This window comes from Podarcis melisellensis (genome assembly GCF_964234715.1).
Source record: "Podarcis melisellensis genome assembly, chromosome: 4".
NCBI classification, from domain to species: Eukaryota; Metazoa; Chordata; class Lepidosauria; order Squamata; family Lacertidae; genus Podarcis; species Podarcis melisellensis.
The window spans coordinates 79658073-79679287 of NC_138531.1; the positions used below are offsets into that span (position 1 = coordinate 79658073).

Sequence of the window (21215 nt, forward strand, 5' to 3'; positions counted from 1 at the left end):
GATCAAGGGAAGACTTGGATGAATCCACAGGATCCAAAGCTCCTCCTTCCCCCAGCATGCTCCTAGAATGGAAATGGAAAAAGAAAGAAACATGAGGACACTAGAATGATCAAAGTAGATTCTGTCTTCCTCCAGCTTCTGGCTGGCCAGTACAAGCCAAGCAGAGCTTGGATATGACAGTTCTTTCACTATGGATATGCCCCTCCTCACTACAATTGGATTGATCTGTAGCTTGATAACTAATACATTATCAAGACAATCAGTCTTTGTTGTCACTATACAAAGGAACATACACACAAAACCCCCAAAACACCACACTTTGCATATTACCCTCAATTCAGATTTTCTCCATGGAAATGATTGCTATGGCTTAAGATAATAATAATAATGTTTAAATCATCGCTGAAAGGAGCATAATCAGGAATCACTTATGTCTGAGGAGTATTCCTATTATGGGAGTTGGACTTGATTATCTTTTAAGTATCTTCTTCCTTTGATTATCCTAAGACCTATTATAATTCTAAGTGCCATTATTACTTTGTAATATATAGTCTATTAATTATGAAGTATCTCTCTAGCTGAAGAGCCACACAAGTAGTTCTGTACATGTCAGTGATATTTCTCAAACGTGAGCCTCTCATGCGAAGTTCCCTAAGCGTTTTTTGATGTGTTTATGGATCTAGCATTCAAAGAGGAAATGTCAAAAATCCCACCGCACTTATAGCCACTTGCTGGATCTTGTTCACCATCTGCAATTGCATAGGTACAATTTGTATTATATGAAGAAAGACAAGCAGTACAGCATACACACAGCCCAACCTTTGTACCTTCTTGCAATTACCTGCTTGTATTTCTCATCCTTTCTCTAGCCGTGTACATTTAAATAGTGAATGGCTCACAGCTGCAGAAGGGAAGTGGTAGACAATCTGCAATTTTACTGTCAAGCATAGTCTTTTAGAACTCTGCAATTTGTGCAAATGGCATTGTAGCTCCACTTGTTTCCTGGCAGCTCATCCTTTAGAGAGCTTTCCAAGATTAAAAGTATTAATGCTTTAGACAAGAAGGTTAAGGGAGGAATTTTATGAATTGTTCTCTCAGCCACTTTGTCTTAAATTGCAAGCCACAGTTGCCTCAAAATGGTCAAATAAGTAGTGTCAAGCAAAATCAAATTTGTGCATTTGAGGTCATCACCTACTACAAAATTTGAAGGAAGTTGGAGTGATGCTCATCTAGTAGAGTGCTGCAGAACTACAACTGGCTGCATGCAACCTTTGATTTGACCATTCATTGAACTGTGTGGCTGTACACAAAAGCCAGTAAAAGCAGTTGCATGCTGGACCTAAGGGTGGTCAGTGGGTTCTGGACCAGATATGGCAGAGCCAAATTTATTAGACCCAAGAAAAAGACACCAGTCCAAAGGTGTGCCTAGATGTTGTTCACCGCTACATAGTCATTAATGACCTGGGACACCTCTCTCTTTTGGGATGCAATATCCATCAGAGTTTGGGAAGCTGACACCCTTCAGAGCTAAGGGGATGGGCAGGTAAATAGCTTAATGCTTGTTTTGCCATTTCAACTTGGAGGGAAGGATGTGGGGAATAGAAAGCTGTGAGTTGATTGAAGATTACACTCTGGAAATCTGATGTCCACCTAGCAGATCTCCTGCCTATTTTTTAGGAGCCTGCTTGTTTGCCACAAGTCCTGCATCTGTAAATAAAATAAAAATATTACAAAGAAACTATGCGTCTCCACTTTGTCATACAAAATCTTGCAGCATTGCACGAGATGTGGAAACCTACAGTAACGTGCCAGGGATCTCTAGGGCAGTTATCGAGAGAGAGAGATATCCTAAGAAGCAGCTGTGCAAAGGGTTGTAACATTTCAAATTCCTAAGCATTAAACATGAAGATTGTGGGCATTTGGGGGATTTCAACTTACATATTTTTCATTCTTTTTTTGCCACCGTTTAAAAATAACATTTAGCATTGGTTTCAATCAAAGTGCGAACTACCAATATGTAAACATGCATAATATCTATTATTATTCTTCAGGTTCTAGCCCTACAAGTGCCTGCTTGTCACTCGGATTAATTGAGTGTTCTTTAGAGACATTAATCTCAGGCTCAGCTAATAGTGTCTAATCTACAGAGCAGTGAGTGAAACTGGAGAACAGGCCAGCCATACCATTAGGCAGAGTGAGGCAGCTGCCTGAGGCATCTGACTTTGGGTGTCATGAAATGGCAGGAAATTGTCAATTATTTAATTTATTGCTGGGGAAGGGGAGAAGTGCCTATTGGATTGTCTGTCTCAGGTGCTAAATAACCCAGTTGGCTCTACTGTGTTCTCTGCACCTTGATTTGGAGGAGAGACAGGGGGACCTTTGCTGCTCTGCCTCAAGCAGCCAGATATAGGAACATTAGAGGAAAGCTGCCTTACACTGAGTCGGACACTTGGTCAATCTAGCTCAGTATTGGCTACACTAACTGTCATAGTCTCTGCAGGATTTCAGACAGGACTCTCTCCCAGCCTTACCTGGATATGCTCCAATTGGCTTTAATAAGGTGCTACCTGAGCCACTTTTGGGTGCACACAGAAAGACATAACTCTTAAGGATGCAGGATGCTTGATAAATTTCCATCCTACACCTAGGGAACTTATGTGTGCAAAGTAGGCTTTTGTTGACTGGACAGTATACAAATGAATGCATAACACTTAATAAATTGGAGGGGGGATTTGTAGAACGATCACTGCTGAAATTGAGGGCCAAAGATTCCCCACACCACATGATACTTTTCCTTTCATGGAAGAGATATTTGTGTGGGGAAACTGTTTAGAATAACGTAGCCTTAGTTGTTGGTTTTCTTCTTGTTGTTTTATTATCTTATATTGCATCCTTAGATGCAACAGTTATCAGAGACTTTTGGCTTAACAAGATGGAGATCCTGTTTTCTTCTTTTGGAAGCAGCTGTCCCTTTAAAGAAAGGGCTGCCAGTTTGGGCTGGGGGTGCAGCAATGGAGGATAGTCGAACCCTTTCTCCAGTGATCCATATATACCATGAACTACTTGTTAGTTATTAATTTATGTACAGGCACAATATGGCCTCAGATTAACTGCTTTCTGTATGAAGTATTTCCTGGCACTAAGCAAGCAATGATTGTGTCCTAAAGTCTAAATTTCTCCCACTTTCTCACAAAGAGAGAAAGAGAGTGTGTGCATGTGTATGTACAGCCAGAGCTCTTGGATTCAGTGAAGGATCAGCTGTTAATTCCCTGAAGCCAAATCAGGACACACACAGACTGCTTTTGTTTCCATCTCTTCAGCTTCTTAGCAGTTTCCTCACTCCTCAGATCTCTTTACTCTTTCGACAGTCTCCATCTGTCAGTGTTTATGTAGTGCTCAAAATGAAGCAAGAAGGGAACAGAAAGTTCACTGAAACATCAAGTAGGATAAGAGCAAAATTCAGTTTAAAAATCTATCTTAATAACAACTGCACACTACAGCTTCCTGCCTGGCTTATATCCTTCCCTCAAAGGGGCCATTGACATTTCGGTTTACTTTGGTTCTTAAATCCATTGATTTTCTTTCCATTCTTCTCCATGAATGTCGCGAGAAAATTGGTAAAGCAGTTGTGTTTTATGTAGGTAGAACGTAGGGAAAATAATGTGGAAAGTCATCATATGGTAGGTATAAAGCAAAACTAATGGCTTTCCTGCTCCAGGTTATGTTTCAGTTCTTGAGCACTGGTTGGGGCAAGTCCACGCAACAAGGTCAACTGCAGGTCAACTCCAAAAATCAATAACACAAATCAGGAGCAAGGCAGAATCTAGGTGACACTATGGTCAAAACTGAGCATAGTCCAAAGGGAAAGTTGTGAAGTAGAGATCTAGACGTCAGCAGCACAGGCCAGTCAAGAGATAGATGGATACAGCAAAGTCACTAAGTCAGGTTGCCATGGTCTGGGAGGTGAAAGCCCAGTGTTGTTCCAGCACCTACCAGACGTCAATGAGGGGTTGTATGGTCTGGTGTCTCAGGTTCCACCCAGGACCAGCAGTAAGCACTCAGTGCTGCTATTGAAGGATCCCTTACACCCAAGGAGCCATTTACTTGTAAGCCTCTTGATCCCTTTGATTTTCAGGTACTCACTCCTTTGCCAAGTGGTCACTCAGCCTGCTCTAAGGCATCATAGAATTGTAGAGTTGGGAGGGACCCTGAGGATCATCTAGTCTAACCCCTTGCAATTCAGGAATATGCAGCTGTCCCATATGGGGATTGAACCTGCAAACTAGGCATTCTAAGCACCATGCTCTAACCAATTGACCTATGTACTAGACTTGGCCAGTAACTGAGCTGCAGTTCCTATGCAATCTTCAAAGATTCTGTACAGAGCATATTTCTGTAATCAATGTACACAGTGCTTTAAAGAAACAGCCCCCAAAATCTGTTTGCTTAGCAAGGTTTGTTTCAAAGGATTATTTATTTAGCAACATTTATATACCACTTAATTAAACAAACAAACAAACAAACAAACAAACAAACCTCTAAGCGGTGGTCATAAAATGGTATAAAATGTTCACTTTAAAGTAGTAATAGAAACAGCAGTTCTTAATATAAAACAGTTGATTATATTAGGCCCCTAACCTAAGGAGCTTACAACCTAAGGGCCAATCTAGACAGGAGTAGCAGCTGTTGGGTGTTTGTAATCATAATCAGGATCGCAGCAGGCAGGCCTTGAGGGGGGATTTAATGCCCTGCTGCAGTCCTAACCAAAAAATGTTCCTTTGAAGCTATTATTCGCATTTGGGAGGAAATCTCCTATTATCACCCTTCCCCAGTGACTGCTATTTCCATTTTTAAAGCCCTAAAGGTTAAGTACGAAGATGCACCCCTGTCTAGTTTGGCCCTCCTTCTTCAGCAGCAGGTTGACAAAAAATAATGGGGGAAAGGGTGATGATGATGGTGATGATGATGATGATGATGATGATGATGATAATAATAATAATAATAATAATAATAATAATAATAATAATAATAATACAATTTTATTTATAGCCTGCCCTCATTAGCGGCTAACAACAGTAAAAATAGCACAGTTTACATAAAATCACAGTCAATTAATTTAAATACATTCTAAAATCAATTCATTCTAAAATCAATTCAGAATCAAATTAATGGCAACCACTGGAGTAGAGTTCTATGAGGTTTACAGAAGGAGAGAGGGGGTCAGACTGTGCCTTGGCCAAAGGCCTGGTGGAACAGCTGTCTTGCAGGCCCTGCAGAAAGATGTCAAGTCCCTCAGGGCCCTAGTCTCTTGTGACAGAGTGTTCCACCAGATCGGGGCCACAGCCGAAAAAGCCCTGGCTCTGGTTGAGGAGCAGCCTAACCTCCCTGTGGCCCGGGATCACCAATATGTTTTTATTTGAAGACCGTAAGGACCTCAGTGTTAGGATTTTTATCCACCATGCTGCTCAGCAAGTAGCACTATGGTTGTTTATATCACGTGAGTATCTGAGAGCATGAGACAGGAAGTCTCAGGACTATTGGAAGTTACTTTCACTTCTGTGTGAGATGCTTGTTCTGTACTGGTGCTGAGAGAACACAGACATGCTGATGGATTCTTTGTATATAGACTGTACATAAAGTAGTTTTAGAGCTACTAATTGAGTCTTTCTTCTGCTATGAGATGCCAGAAAACGAGTGTGCTCCTCTCAGGAGGGAGGGGTCGCTTATCACCAGTCTCTCTGGACTGAGGAAGATTTACAGCCAGAGAGTGACCACTGGAGAGACGCCCCGGTATCTTGGGAAGGTGATGGCTTTCCCGGGCATTTTTCTAACACTCCGTGGGACATACCAGGAGGCGGTCCCGTAGGTATGAGGGTCCTAGGCGGTATAGGGCTTTAAAGGTTAAAACCAGCACCTTAAACCTGATCTTGTACTCCACTGGGAGCCAGTGCAGCTGGTATAGCACCAGGTGAATGTGATCTCGCAGCGAGGACCCGGTAAGGAGTCTCACCGTGGCATTTTGCACCCGCTGGAGTTTCTGGGTCAGTCTCAAGGGCAGCCCCATGTAGAGTGAGTTACAATAATCCAGTCTGGAGGTGACCGTCGCGTGGATCACAGTGGCTAGGTCAGGGCGAGAGAGGTAAGGAGCCAACTGCTTAGCTTGGTGGAGATGAAAAAATGCCGCCTTTGTTATAGCTGCAATCTGTGCCTCCATGGAAAGGGAGGTGTCGAAGATTACACCCAAACTCTTAATGGACGGTGCTGGCATTAATTGCGCCCCCGCAAGAGATGAGAGTTGCCCCCCCAATCCCATATCGTCCCGACCCAGCCAAAGGACCTCTGTCTTCGAAGGATTTAACTTCAACTGGCTCCCAACCATCCAGCCACAGCTTCCAAACATCTGATCAGTGTGTCTGGGGCCGAGTCAGGATGGCCATCCATCAACAGATAGAGTTGGGTGTCATCAGCATACTGATGGCAGCCCAAACCAAAACTCTGGACAAGCTGGGCGAAGGGGACTTCTGTTCAAGTAGAGGACTGTGCTCTGTAAGGGGAGTGGAACGATTTGTAGGGGAGTGGAACGATTTAAAAACTTGCTCTTTAATCAATTCTTTATTAACATAACCCCACAAAAGTAGTAGTATTTAATACAGAGCAGCTGATTAAAATAGTTATTGCTTTCATAAAGAAAAAACTGAAATCTGTAAGTTGTATCCAATTGTCTTCCTTAGGAGTATCCAATGTCTTCATCAGAGTAGACCCATTGAACTTAATCAACCTAATTTAATCATAGCCATTATTTTTAATGGGTCTACTACCCTGACCAGGACTGACATTAGAGACCATCCCATTTGGCTTAACTGATATTTCTGCAGAAAAACACTGTGTATATAATGTAGTTTAAAAACCCGCTGTTCTTAAAGTACTGTACAGTACCAATGATTTTTGCCCTCTAGTGGATTTAGGAAAGAAATGCACCTTGTGAACTTGAAATTGAAACGTGAGCCAATGTATTCAAATGTTTTGCACTCCTGGTTCAGAGTTGTAGAGCTACTGTACTCTGGAAATGTGAGAGGAGGACCTGGACTGGGCGATTCTTTCGCTCTAATTTCCTCTCTACACATGGCTGAGGATTATGCCTTTGCACCCCACCTACTGGATGCACCTGCCCTGCCAGATACCTTTGTTGGGTGTAATGTTTGCATTTGCCGTACTGTATATGTTTGAAATCCAATGTGCTTAGGCTTGAGAAGCATGACTCTGTTCCCGCCTACAATCTTTTATTTATTTAAAAATTTTCACCCTTCAGTCAAAGAGAGTTCTCAGAGTGACTTGTAGTTCTCTAAAACAAGACCATAAAGAAGGCTGATCGCCGAAGAATTGATGCTTTTGAATTATGGTGCTGGAGGAGATTCTTGAGAGTCCCATGGACTGCATGAAGATCAAACCTCTCCATTTTTAAGGAAATCAGCCCTGAGTGCTCACTGGAAGGACAGATCCTGAAGCTGATGCTCCAATACTTTGGCCACCTCATGAGAAGAGAAGACTCCCTGGAAAAGACCCTGATGTTGGTAAAGATTGAGGGCACAAGGAGAAGGGGACGACGGAGGACAAGATAGTTGGACTGTGTTCTTGAAGCTACCAACATGAGTTTGACCAAATTGCGGGAGGCAGTGGAAGACAGGAGGGCCTGGCGTGCTCTGGTCCATGGGGTCACGAAGAGTCGGACACGACTAAACGGCTAAACAACATCAACAACAAAACAAGATAGTCCCTGCCCTCTGGCTTATGATATAAAAAGACACAACACTAAAGGAAAATGGACTGGGGGAGCTGAGGAAATAAGCAAACTCAGGAACAAGTTCTTCATTATCACTTCTGCTGGCCAGTTGGGGTGGACCCTCAGATGAACTGGCCCTGCATCATGTCTTTTCCTTCCTTTCCTGTAGCTTGATGTGATGCAGGGTGGGGAATGTCTGGTCTATGGGCCAAACTTGGCTCACTAGGCCATTTTGGGGGAGCCACACCCACCTGTCCTACACCCGCTGGCATGCATGATGTTAGTGTGAGGCAGGTTAAAGACGTGTCTTCAAAAGAATCCTCGGGATCTTAAAGTGGGCTTCCAATTGCTACTTTGCTGGAGCAAGGCGTCTTTGTAACCCTGCCCCCCATGTGAATGGGCAGTAGGAGCACACCTTGCACAAGAAGGGAACGGCAAGGCGAAGCATGAGGAGGCTTGCAGAATGGTTTGAGAAACCCCCTCTCCTCCCTTTTTGACATCTGATATTGCGGAAAGAAAGGAGATGGTTGGGAGGCTTGCAATGCCCTTTGCACTGTGGTTTGCAAGCTTGGGAGCCCCATGCAAGGGATTGTGACTGGTGGGGCAATCTACCTGTAAATTATGTAACATCAAAGTTAGTGCTGGGTAAAGATCTATGATGATGATGATGATGTATACTGCCCTTCATCCATACATCTTAGGGCAGTTCACAACATAAAATTGCAATAGAAAAAAACACAAAATACATAATAAAAATAAGAACAAAAACAAACCAGTTATCCCCCCTCCTGTGGACCCAAAAAGGTTCCCCCCCCCCGATGTAATGGCTAAGAGTATGCATCAGTTCTGGACGTACTGTGTGGATTACAAAGTGAATCAAGGTGATTCAGAGATCTTCACATTTCCAAGTAGTATCTGGGACTCCTGAAGATCCCAAGTTGCCCTGTGGTCTCACTTGTCCAAAAACTGCACAACCATTTCTCTCCCACCCTGCAAAATAAAACGAAGCAGACTGGAGAAACACCCAGAGCTGAAGAGAAAAGAGGCTGGAATCTTTTGTTTCAACAGAGAGGTCTAGCTTTTAATCACAGTTAATTATTTTCATGAGCACTTCAATCACATTTATTTGGGAGAGGAATTTTAAAATATATGTGGATGTATGCCTTTTCCAGTGACTGGAATTAAAGTGGGCATCCTACCCAATCTTTCTTGAGGAATTATGCTATATCTCTTCACCCCAGCCCCAGTTTTCCCAAAGCACATCTATTTAGAGATCTCTGAGGGCAGAGAGGGCACATCCCCAAAAGTCCATGGCATAGCACAGGGCACAATGTCATCCCCCCAAAAAACGCTTTGGGAATCGCTGCAGGAGGGAGGAATATTCTGCTATTTTGGTTCCAATTTAAGTATTTTACCCAAAATATTTCATGTAAAGCAAAGGAGCAGGGTGAGAGAAATTACTGTACATAATCTAAATCACTGGTTTATTTTCATCAAACTACTTCTTTCTTCTTCTTTACATTTTTCAGCTTTTTAAACTGTCTCCAGCTTTTGTTGTTAGTTTTGCCTTGATTGAGATTTAATCACCATCAGGGATGCACTAGACATCTATGTAAGTTAAATAAACAATTCCAAAAGCTTTCTTGATATTGGAAGATGCAGATTACAGATTCTTCATTACTTCTCAAAGTGAAGTGGGTACTTTTATTTCTATTTACCTTACCACCCCCTCCACTTTTGATTTACCCTTTTAAAAGAAGTTAAGTCCTAATCACTCTTATCCAAAAAATGGGACTTTGCCTAGTGATATATAATCCTTCTCTCAAGTATTTTATCATCTCATCTTTAAACATGAAGAGGCGAGAGATGTAAATCCCATACTAAATAGAGCCCTGTAGGAATATTTTGTATGATTTATTCAGAAAGCTCAGGTGCCTTAATGCATTTTGATGTGATCAGGGGAAGTTTTGCGCCACAAAAGCTAAGCCTAAGGAGGCTCAGAATTCTCTTGTTGTATCAGATGAGCCTCCATTTAATCCAATATTACATTTTCAACAGCAGCCAAACCACATGCCTCCTGGAAGTTCACAAGCAGGTTGTGTGGTGGCTTTCCTAGTTGTGTCTAGCATTTGGCATCCCAAGAAATACAGCCTGTGAACAGGGATGTTTCTAGGTCAGCTTTAGCCATTGGCCTTAAAAGCCAGTGTAAGTAACTCATAACCTATTGATATTCTGTCTTAACAGCTGCCCTACTAAAACTGTAGAGGCCAATAGGCTTTCCATAGGAAAATACTCCTGACTCTTTTATTGGCCTATCGTTTCCTTTTATATAAAGATTGCTGCCTCTAAAATCCTTGAACCCTTCACTAGTGCTAGCAGCTCTATTAAATCTTCTTTATTGAATGCTTTTAAATGTAGCTCCTGGGATTACCGACTTCCAAGCATGATCTCACCACAATGAGATAAATCACCAACATATTAACCTCTCTCTATTAAATGCACATCACCCAAAGGCATTTTGCTTATGACAGAAACCATACATCAGGAGCCTGGATTTCTAAAGCAGCAATTTACCCATTTCTGTTAGAGGGGAACACAATGGCCCACCCTCAGCAGCAACCATCTCTGGAGTGCAGTTATGTCAAATATTTATTAGCGGCAGAAATATTCGACATGATATTTCAGAGTTAAAAGCCCAAGCTGAGTTTTATAGCATCCCTTCATATGCAAGTAAAAAGAGTATTAGAGTAAATGCACGGCCTTTTAAAGACTGAAAAGCCCAAGGGCAGAGTCCCCTTCTTTCTCATTGCATTTCTTCCTACAGCTGGTGGGGAGAAAATACCTAAATATGCACATATATTTTCAAAAGCATCGTTTTTAAAATATCTTTTTTTACATCAGAAGCATTACGTTCCGATTTTTGTCTCTTCAAATCCAAAGGGAAAAATTAGACTGACTTGTAATGTATCCAGGATTCTTTTCTTGGTGGGGCCCAATGCCACGGACCACTGTATTCATGGGCATGGTGTCCACTCCACACAATATAGCACCTTGTGGCAACATGCTTCTACATTTTCTCTCCTGCTGTGTAACTGTGTGTCTGTCTTACCAATCTGTGTGTGTGTGGCAATCTAGCTGTGCGAGAATCTTTGTGTATATCTATATATAATCTGCACACATTCCATCACACTTACAAGCTTAGAGTGGCAGGAAATCTTCACAACTGTGAATCTGACAGCACTAATGCAGGTGGGTGTTATATTCAAGCTTCAAACAAGAGATATCATGAACTCCAATTAAATGTTATTTGGAGAAATATTTTAAAAATGAACAACACAGGAAGCTGCCATATACAATCTGACCATTAGGTCCATCAAGCTCAATGCTGTCTACCCTGACCAGCAACAGTCCTCCAGGGTCTCAGGCAGGGGCATTCCCAATCTTATCTTGAGATATCAGGGTTAGAACCTGAGACCTTGTATGTGAAAGTCAGATGCTCTACCACGGAACCACCCCTTATAAAGAACAAAGGGAAGGGGAAGCCCAGATGCTCACACACAGTTCAGCAATCCCTGTTAAGAATGCCATATTAGGTATTTCCTGGCATTACCACCCATGCCAGAACACTGACATTGTTGCTTCCTGATTTGTCAGGAAAGGAGCCCCCATGATCTCAGAAACATTGATGAACGTTTCATGGAGTGTAGCAGTGGTGTCTTTGCACGACTGGACCTAATGGTCAGGGGTCCCTTTACCCTTTACCTTGGGTTACCGACACTTTAGGCTACAGATGCTTCAGGTTACAGACTCCGCTAACCCAGAAATAGTACCTCGGGTTAAGAACTTTAGTTCAGGATGAGAACAGAAATCGTGCGGTGGCGGCGTGGCGGCAGCAGGAGGCCCCATTAGCTAAAGTGGTACCTCAGGTTAAGAACAGTTTCAGGTTAAGAACAGACCTCTGGAACGAATTAAGTTCTTAACCCGAGGTACCACTGTATAGGCCAAGTGTATATTTTCTTAGCATCAACTGACAAAAGCACAAGGAAAATCATATGCAGATTTATGAAAAATAATTTTATTATGTAACACCTTGTTTTTAACAATGTTGATTTCTTTTAAAATTCAGAATACCTGCGTCATTCATGTAAAATAGTTTGATACAGTACATTGTATGGTATAGTTTTTCCTCAAATTCTAAGGTTCTCCTAACACCTTAATCCTTTGCTTTAATAAGGGAGACCCTAAAGCAACGTGCGAACATATTTAAAAATAATTAAAATTTAAAATCCACTACATCAAGCCAGCTCTCAAAAAATCATGACAAAAATATCTGAATGAATGCTGCACTGCTTGTTTGTTTGCAGGGAACGCCACTCATGCTTTTTTTAAAATTCCAAGCATGCTCACAAATCAGTTAACACCAACAGGAAAAATAAAACACTGTCTATGACAATCATTTTAGTTGGTTGCTGAACCAAACAGGTTTATCTCAGTAACACACTCATTTACTATCAAATAGCAGCTTTAATACCAGTCAAGTCATAGATTTGAGAACAAAATAAACATATGCTGAAAATTAATCTTTGGGAGGCTTGTAAATCTGCTGGAAAAATGCTCATTTTTTGTGTCTTTAAAAAAATCTCTCTCTAGCAAATTTGTTGGTCATAAAACATTGATCAATGTGGAAAATGAATCAACCCACAAAAAAGTCACTAAAAGTCAATGTATATAAAAAAAATTCTCAATTGGAGCCACGGTTAGTTTGCTTTCATCTCATTAACACATACTGTATGCTTCAAATACCAGTTAAAGAGATTTTGCGTACTATTGGTCAGATAACGTTGTTAACATTAATAGAATTCACAACAACAAAAATGCTTGCCCCTAGCACATTTCACAGCTTCAACTGCTACAGACTGTCACTGAAAACAATGCATTGGTCAGTCTGAACCATGTCAAGTAAACTATGGAAGTAGCATATCCACAACACAAACTGTGCTAGTACTTTCTTTTCAAGTCTAATTCCATAATGGGTACAATCTGAGGGAGCCACCACTCCCAGCCTGTGAAAAGTAGTGGAACTTGGCTATCAGACATTTTGAAAATGTGATAGTTTACAGTACATTCTTGCAGCCCAACGCCAGGTTCCAGGCAGACAGCAGCACGGCCAGTCCTGCAGCCTTAGCAACAGTGCATTGACTTTATTTAGGTGCAGCTCAGTACCGGTGCGTCTGGTGAGAGTACTGTGGAGGCTGCTGGGAGGTAGTTGAATATCCCATGCTGCTCTGTGGCTGTGATGTGCTTGGTCCAGGGTTTGGATAGGCAGCATGGGGATTGGAACGCTGAGCAACGCATTGGAGGGGAGAGAGAGAGAGAGAGAGAGAGAGAGGATATTACATATGTGGCTGGTCAAATGCTGCCATGTTTAACATGATGGAAATGGCAACTATGACAGCTATTTCTACAGCTCTAGAGATTGCTGTACCATGGATTCAACTTACTGTATGTAGCTAATTGTTAAGAGGGTGGGAAATGAAACCAGACCAACAGCTCTAAACCACGGGTTGTCCATTATCTGTTTTGAAGCTCAAACCACAGTGTGGCATGATGTATGAACTGAACTAGTTAGCAATGACACACTGTGCAGGTCTCCAGTGGTGCCTTTTGACTTGAATCAGTTGCGTTTAACAATTAAAACATATATTCAAATAGATTTTAAAAACACAACTTTTAGTAGGTATGGACATAACAGCTAATATAAATGATTCACAGTACCATAAGAAAACTGAAAGCTGAAAACAGAAATACCTGATAATCTGAGGTCATGATAAGTCCACCTGAGGTAGTGGTAGGAGGAACAACTCTCACTTTTTTCAAGGGAGGCCCTTGCGTATGACTGTTGTCTTGGTTCCCTGGATGACCAGTTCCATTTGTGTGGTTATTGCCCTGCTGCTGGTTCTTCTCAATTTGTTAAAGAAAAAAATGTAAGATACAGCTCAGAGGGAGTTCATGGGTAGGAAGCATCCAGTCAGGCACAAAGCCACTAATTACTTAATAATAATTACTTTACTATTTCCACCTAAGTATGCAAACAAATCAAAATCAAATATAAACATACCATACAGCCATATCATAACTATTTATTCAGAGGTAATCCCAAATTATTTGCCATATTTTCAACTATGCATTTTAGGATTATAGCCTTATTCAAAATAAGTTAACATGAAAGGAACTTGGAACCATCACTTTCTAGAGTTGCAGATAATAAAAAGACTTCAAATTAGGTACCATGAAAATGCTCTAAACTTTATTATTCTACAGGCCATGGATCAGATCTGATTACTGATATTATTATTTTTCTATATTATTTATGTAAACTGAAATGTTGCAGAAGTTCTCAACTTCTTGCCATGTCTGATGTATAGAGTTGGAATGACCCATAATTAATGTTAACTTCTATCCAAATTAATTAATCTTCATCTCATATTATTAATTTATTTTATGCTACCATTCTTATCTTGGCAGGAAATGGTTCAATAAAAGTAGTAGCAACAATCAGGGACATATATGTAAAAGTATGGAATAATAAATCATGTACTCTCAGTAACTTAAATGCCTGAAATCAGATCCATTAACCCTATCATAAATATGACTGCCTTAACAACTTGGTAATTATAAAATTGTCCAACCTGATTAACAAAATACACCTCCTAAATGTATTTCTCTCATCTTAACCTTCAAATAAATACCTACTTTGTCTCCTTTATCATCAGGCTCTTCTTCAGTTAAAAATTCTCGTTTTGGGTATGGGATTTGACAACCTGCAAACACACTGCAAACACAAAAGCAAAAGGAAGCAATCATTTTGTGTGTGTAAACAAAGAGCATAAGTCCCTACTAGAAAAATGTGTGCCCCATAATTAATAATGGTAATAAAATGGTTTTCATCCTGGTTCAAGCTGCTTTAGGTGTCACTTGCCATTTGTGATTTTAGTCTTTTAGGAAGTGACTTTAGTCTTTGAAGTGTTCCAAGTATGACAGTTTGTTCTGAAAGGCTATCAGTTTCTTCAGTAAGAGAGAATATCTCCAGCTATCAACTAAATACACTGCTTATAATGAAGAGTTTAGTACAGTGGTACCTTGGGTTACATTCACTTCAGGTTACACCCAGAAATAGTACCCTGGATTAAGAACTTTGCTTCAGGACGAGAACAGAAATTGTGCTCCGGCGGCGCGGCAGCAGCAGGAGACCCCATTAGCTAAAGTGGTGCTTCAGGTTAAGAATGGACCTCCGGAACGAATTAAGTACTTAACCCGAGGTACCACTGTAATGTACTATATTACAGGCAAGCACAAGTTTGCCTGGGCATAGACTTGTAAGCCTCCATTTTACTAAGAAGCCAAGTGACACAGTTTCCTAGCTGTTTTTACCATATACCAGCAAGTCATCCCAAACACGTTTTTCTGGCTAAGACAAGCTGAAAAATGCTATGCCCCATTTCTATACAAGACTGGAAATACTAAATTGTATGATGATTCATCTCTTCTTGCTCATATGTCTTGCCCCCTAACCTATTTTGTACCATAGTTTTATTTTCAAGTAATATTTCCCATGAAAATAAAGCTAAAGTTATTGCAAGCTGTCTTCAGTTCCACGTTTCCCAATTCCATGTTGAACTTTTTGCTAAGGAATCAGTGAAGAGACTGCATATCTAACGTAAGGACAACTGTTATGGATCACCTACCTGTGACCATGTGAGCCATTATCATTTGATTTATACTCTATCTGTAGGTCTGTTTAAAATTAACAGTAGCAACATGTGCAACATTAAAAAAGAACAGCAAATAAAAGCCAATCAGAAACCAGTAGCCCATTTCACCCCCATACATCTGCATATAATCTTTGTAGAGGGGCTGTGCCAATCTTCTTTGAATATTCAAGTTTTAATTCTCATGCTTTTCTTTTTTTACTGTATCAGCCTGCTGTTGTGACCAATGGACCACTTTAAAAGTCCTAGCTGGAAATAATGATTAATTTCGTCTTGTGAACTGCCCCTGAGATCTGTTGATGAAGGGTGGTAGAAATCTTATTGGTATCACATTCCAAAAACATATTCCAACCGAAAAGCTATTGGAGCACATATTAACTTAAATTCCTCAGTGGGCTATCAAGAAAGCCCTATAGGAGAAACAGAAGAAATGCATAAGTGAAAAAGTGGGCTCGTTAACAGAAGAGAAAAACAAAATCCAAAAAATGTCTAAGTGAAATACTGGGCTCCTAGTGACTGTCTAAGTGAATACTGGTGCTGGGAGGGGGGGGGGAGGCATGTACCCCAAAAGTCTAATACCCATTAAAAAAAATGAGTATTATAAATAAGAGAGTCAGGGTTGTATGCTTGCCCTATCAATGTTAACTCAGGCATTTGATAATTTCACTTTCTTATTGATTTCAACAGGGCAAATCAGACTCCTGATAGCTTAGAAAGTTAAATGCAAGTTAAAGGTTTATTTAAAAAAACAACCCAGAAAATGTAGGGGAAAGATGGAATACCACATGACAACGGATCCCATAATTGTTGAGGAATAAAGGGAGTATAAAGGGGCTCAGGTTTGCTAAAAAAAAAAACAAAAACACCCCACCAAAAACACTTTAAACAAATATTTCAAATAGCTACTAGGGTCCCCATTAATTTGGGTGGGACAACCCTTTTGGGGATTTGTGTGGTGATGATAAGAGATAGGAAGATGGCAGAATAAGAATCCAGAAAGATATGTATCAGAAGTAATTGATATTGCAGCGTTCTACAGTGGGTGATAGAATAAGCAATAGTTTATACCATATGTGTTAGGGTGGATTTAGTCTCAGCAGTGAAACTGAATTCACTAAACACCCATTCAAATCCAGTTTACTACTAATCTCTCCCATGGAGTGTTGAGGTAAAGAGAGATAAAACATTCCTCAGAAAGGCCCAGGGACATCACACTATTATGTTGCACATTTATGTTATTACACTAATACTCCACTCTTCCTCTGAGGAGCTCAAAACAGCTTAGAAATGGTCCTAGGCGATCTCCTATGAAGTTTACAAGGCCAGCAATAAGCTCCTTAGCTTCTGATGCAGAATACATCATACAGCTTCAGACCACTGTGCTTGTTTACTTGGTATTGTATACAGAGTTTATTGGGTATACTGACTTACACACAATAAGTTCTGCAGCCTATTTATACCTTTCAAGTAGGTCAAGTACTTCTGATAGCCTCTTTAAAGCTCTTCAGTTAAGTATTCATATTCTGCTATGGGACTGGAATGTATAACCCCTCTGGCTGTGTTTTGCCTTGCCTAACAAGTTGGGGCAATGAGACCAAAATATGTAATCAGTACACACTTTGAACTGGAACAAATAAGAGGAATTAGTCATGAAAGATTTTATAAAAATCTGTGCATTTTTAAAAAAAATCAGGTCATTAGTGATGTAGAGGTCCACCAAGTGGATCACAGAAGATACTGAAATTGCAGCTATTTGCAGTTTTTGCATATTTTATTCTGCTTCTACACACACAAAAAGGCTACCTTTAGTCTTCACAACCAAAGACTGAATGCTGTGCATATTCATCCTGTTGTTTTAAAAATGTGAGATCAGGGGTCAAGGATGTGTCATCCATACTCTACCTCCTTTCCTGTCCATAATTAGTACGGACAGAATAATTTTTGCAAAATGTTATGTTTTTGGCAGTGTTTGCACAGTTTAACTGATGGGCAATTATACCTATTGTTTTGCATACAGATCTCTGCAGCTATTAGTATCTAAAGATTTTTCTAATAAATTGAGATACCAATTTGTGATTTAAAGAAGAAAGGGATATTTCCCAAGGGCAGTTTAGGCTACACCAAACAAAGAAAAGAAGAAACTTGGAAGAAAACCAAGTTTGTTCCAAAGTCAATATGCGCCTGTGAATTTCATTTTCAGAAACGCTGCACCCATTGCACATACATATGTGTAAAACATCAGAAAGCAAATTGGGTGCATAAATCATCAAATTAAGGTTGAAATAGTTTTACCGTCTTGCCAGTGAAATATTCTTTGACACAAAAGAAATAGTCATGTCTTTCAAATACGAACTTTAAAGTCTTGTCTACATATTGAGAATACGGATGTTTAAAAAGCAAACCGTTATATTTAAAAACAAAGAAAGTGAATATGCTCTACATCCAGACTTTGGTTGTGAAGTTGGAAGGCGGTCCCCATCTTCACCATAGTCCACCCACCAAGTTTACAAATAAATATAAACTAATTATAGAATGCAATCTGTAATTTCAAGTGGACCTGCAGGCAGTTAGCAGTTGACTATGAAGATCTATAGCATGCATAATCAACCTGTCAGTGAATAACAGGATTATTGCTATGACTAATGGGATCAAAGGCTCAGGACAAGATTAATAGGAATATTACTTCAAAATGGCAAATGGCACAGTAAAGCCATTTCTTATAACTTATCAAGAAGGAGCATCTCACTTGTTATTTTCAGAACATTCCTCCATTCCACACCCACCAAGTCACACCGTGACACTGAAAGCAATAAAGCATTTAAAGAGCTGCACAGATAGTATCTATTAAACTGACCACTTACTCAGATGTAGGAAGTGGATCTTCTAAGAAATAAGGATCCTGCATAGCCTGTTCTGAGGTAATTCTCTTTATTGGGTCCATAGTAAGCAATTTCTGTAGCTATGCATAGTTAAAAACACAAGACATTCAGTGCTGTCAAATCAAGAAAATATTTCACCACAATGTGAATATACAAAGCTTCCTTATATGCTTATAAAGTCTAATTAGCTCAGTGGCAGAGCTTATACTCTTGAGTACAGAAGGTACCAGGTTTAATCTCCAGAATCTCCAGGCACGGCTGGGAGAGACCCCCATCTGAAAACTTGAAGAGCTGCTGACAGAATATTGATCTAGATGGACCAATGATATGATTCAGTTTAACCTGGTTCCTAATAATCTAGGCTTCCATAATCTGAGAATTAGGTTTATATGATCTATTAATGCTACCCATGGAAAAGCTGCAGTTACAAGACTTACTTGCTCACATAAATGGGCCACAGAGCATATCACATCTATAATGCAGTAGGTTTAATTTCTACTGTACTGTACAAACAATTCAAGGTTGTTAATGTTAGAGGCCCATCACACTATATAAGTACAAGCTCTCACTGCACTTTCCAATATACTTAACATTCTTCCCAAGTATTCTGGTAGTGAACCTAGCCCATGTGATAAAAGCACATCGTGAAATGGTTTTGGATTGCTGGGTTTAAGGCTGTGGGGGGTAAAAGATATCCTTTACTTTGTATTTTAGCAAATTTACCCCTTCCAAATTTATGCATAGTCATAAAAAAATAATACCTTGCAAGTGATCAGGCTGTGTTAGAGATTTGTTCTTAGTTTTTTATTTAAAAAATCTGGGCAGATTAAAGAAAAACACTGGCTTTAGGGCCAGCAGCTAAAAGGCGAAAAATAATTTTCTTCATCAAAATATTAACTGAATCTGGTCATCTAATACTCCAGTCGATTTATACATCTAAAAGAAGAGGGGTTGGTTTTTCAAAAATAATAACAGTAAAAATGGAGCTCCTTGTGCTCCCTTTAGATCTTTAGATCTTTTCAGTCATTAGATTTGTTCTTTCATGCCTACTTTGAGAAGTCCTTATTTTTTAGGCTACTTGAGTACTCTCTAAAATAAGGCTTGCAGCTGTTTTACAATAGGTGTTAAAATAGCATGTTGGATGTAACAGGATTCTGAAGCATATACAAGGATAAATGGCCTTCTGGGGTGAGGAAAGGCCATATCCTTAAGCTACCCATATTACATGATAAATTTGCTACTTACACATACCTATCAATGCAAATCCTTGCATACCAGTCTTCAAACAACTCAACATAAGGAACAGACTGAGTATACAAACAAGAAGAACAACCTTCTCAGTGGCAGCCCCAGTCCCATATTTCTCTTCCATAGTAGGGAGGTACGCAGTAAATAAGGAAGATAATGGAAGGAATATTGGACCAGAGTCAACTAAACAATTCCACTAGCAGGAACCATCTCCACACGCTGCGCCACCCATGCCTCCGCCTAGTCTGCGCTGGAGGGTTAGGAGAACCCCCAGAACAGTGTGCACGGGAGAGAGGGGAGATGTTTCATTGGGAAAACAAAGCAATCTCCTTAGCACCACGTTGAATTCTACCATTAGCTATCACTTGACCACAGCAGTCTGTTGATACAACTAGTACAGTGGTGCCTCGCAAGACGAAAAGAATCCGTTCCACGAGTCTCTTCGTCTTGCGGTTTTTTTCGTCTTGCAAAGCAAGCCGATTAGCGGTTTAGCGCTATTACCGGCTTAGCGGATCAGCTGATTAGCGGCTTAGCGGATCAGCTGTTAAGCGGCTTAGCGGCTTGGGAAAAAGGGGGGGGGGGAGAAAGGAAAAAAACCCTGCAGGTACTCGCAATACATTTTCGTCTTGCAAAGCAAGCCCATAGGAAATTCGTTTTGCGAAGCACCTCCAAAACGGAAAACCCTTTCGTCTAGCGGGTTTTCCGTCTTGCGAGGCATTCGTCTTGCGGGGCACCACTGTAGCTAGGCAAATTACCAGGTTGTCAGGACATGTTAAAAAAGGAAGGAAATCTACTGCGAACATATGTGCTGCAGAAATGTTAAAAACTGACTTAATGCCTAGCACATGGGAGTAGTAAACCATTAATTAGATCATAGGGTTTTACTCTGGACATGAATTACTATGAAATATGAAATGGCACAGAAATTCAACTTTACAACCAATGCTTTTGTGAAGAGATGCAATGAAAAGCAATTTAAACAATTCAAATAAATGCTTCCAGAAACTGTGCAAAAATTCACAAGCGAACAATTAGATACTATCCAAGTCTTACCAAGTGGAATGCTTTGCTATCTGGCTTAACTTTATGTTTTTCCATATATTTGATAAGGCTGCAGTTGGTATACCTGAAAGAAAACAGTAAGTCACAACAATGCATCAAATTGATTAGAAAGTAGAAATCTGGAGGACAGGATAAAACCAATAGGTCTTGCTAATGAACTCGGTTGTGCTGAATTGTCTGGTCCATCTGTGATTCAAAAGGGTGCCAGCACTGTAAACGTAGCCTGAGGCCACACACTGTTTTTAATACCAGCCACATGGAAATGACTTCCCATTATTACAGATTTGGTTAGCAACCAGTATCCCTCTTGTACAATATTAGATGCACATACTTCTAGTAGCTATGCGTTTGATAATGCTTAAAACATAATATTACGAAACATAAAAAGCCAATCCTTTAAAGAACAATAGATTTTAATGCCACAAACTGTCTCTTTAGTCAAGACGCTAATTTTATGTGTGCTATGTAGCTTCAAAT

General features: G+C 40.2%; 1 protein-coding gene across 4 annotated transcripts in view; it reads right to left on the minus strand.

The window, feature by feature from the left end:
• Window positions 1–11833: 11833 nt before the first annotated feature.
• Window positions 11834–21215, minus strand: part of CDK8 (cyclin dependent kinase 8) — a 39969-nt gene continuing 30587 nt past the window's right edge. For 3 of the 4 annotated variants that reach the window (XM_081909389.1, XM_081909391.1, XM_081909392.1), the window contains 5 exons: window positions 20730–20802; window positions 18411–18508; window positions 14534–14612; window positions 13589–13741; window positions 11834–13122 (listed from right to left, as the gene is read on the minus strand). In XM_081909389.1, the coding sequence (XP_081765515.1) occupies window positions 12997–13122; window positions 13589–13741; window positions 14534–14612; window positions 18411–18508; window positions 20730–20802 (529 nt within the window). In that variant the 3' untranslated portion in view covers window positions 11834–12996. The remainder of the gene's footprint in view (window positions 13123–13588; window positions 13742–14533; window positions 14613–18410; window positions 18509–20729; window positions 20803–21215) is intronic. The other variant, XM_081909390.1, reaches the window with a different exon arrangement.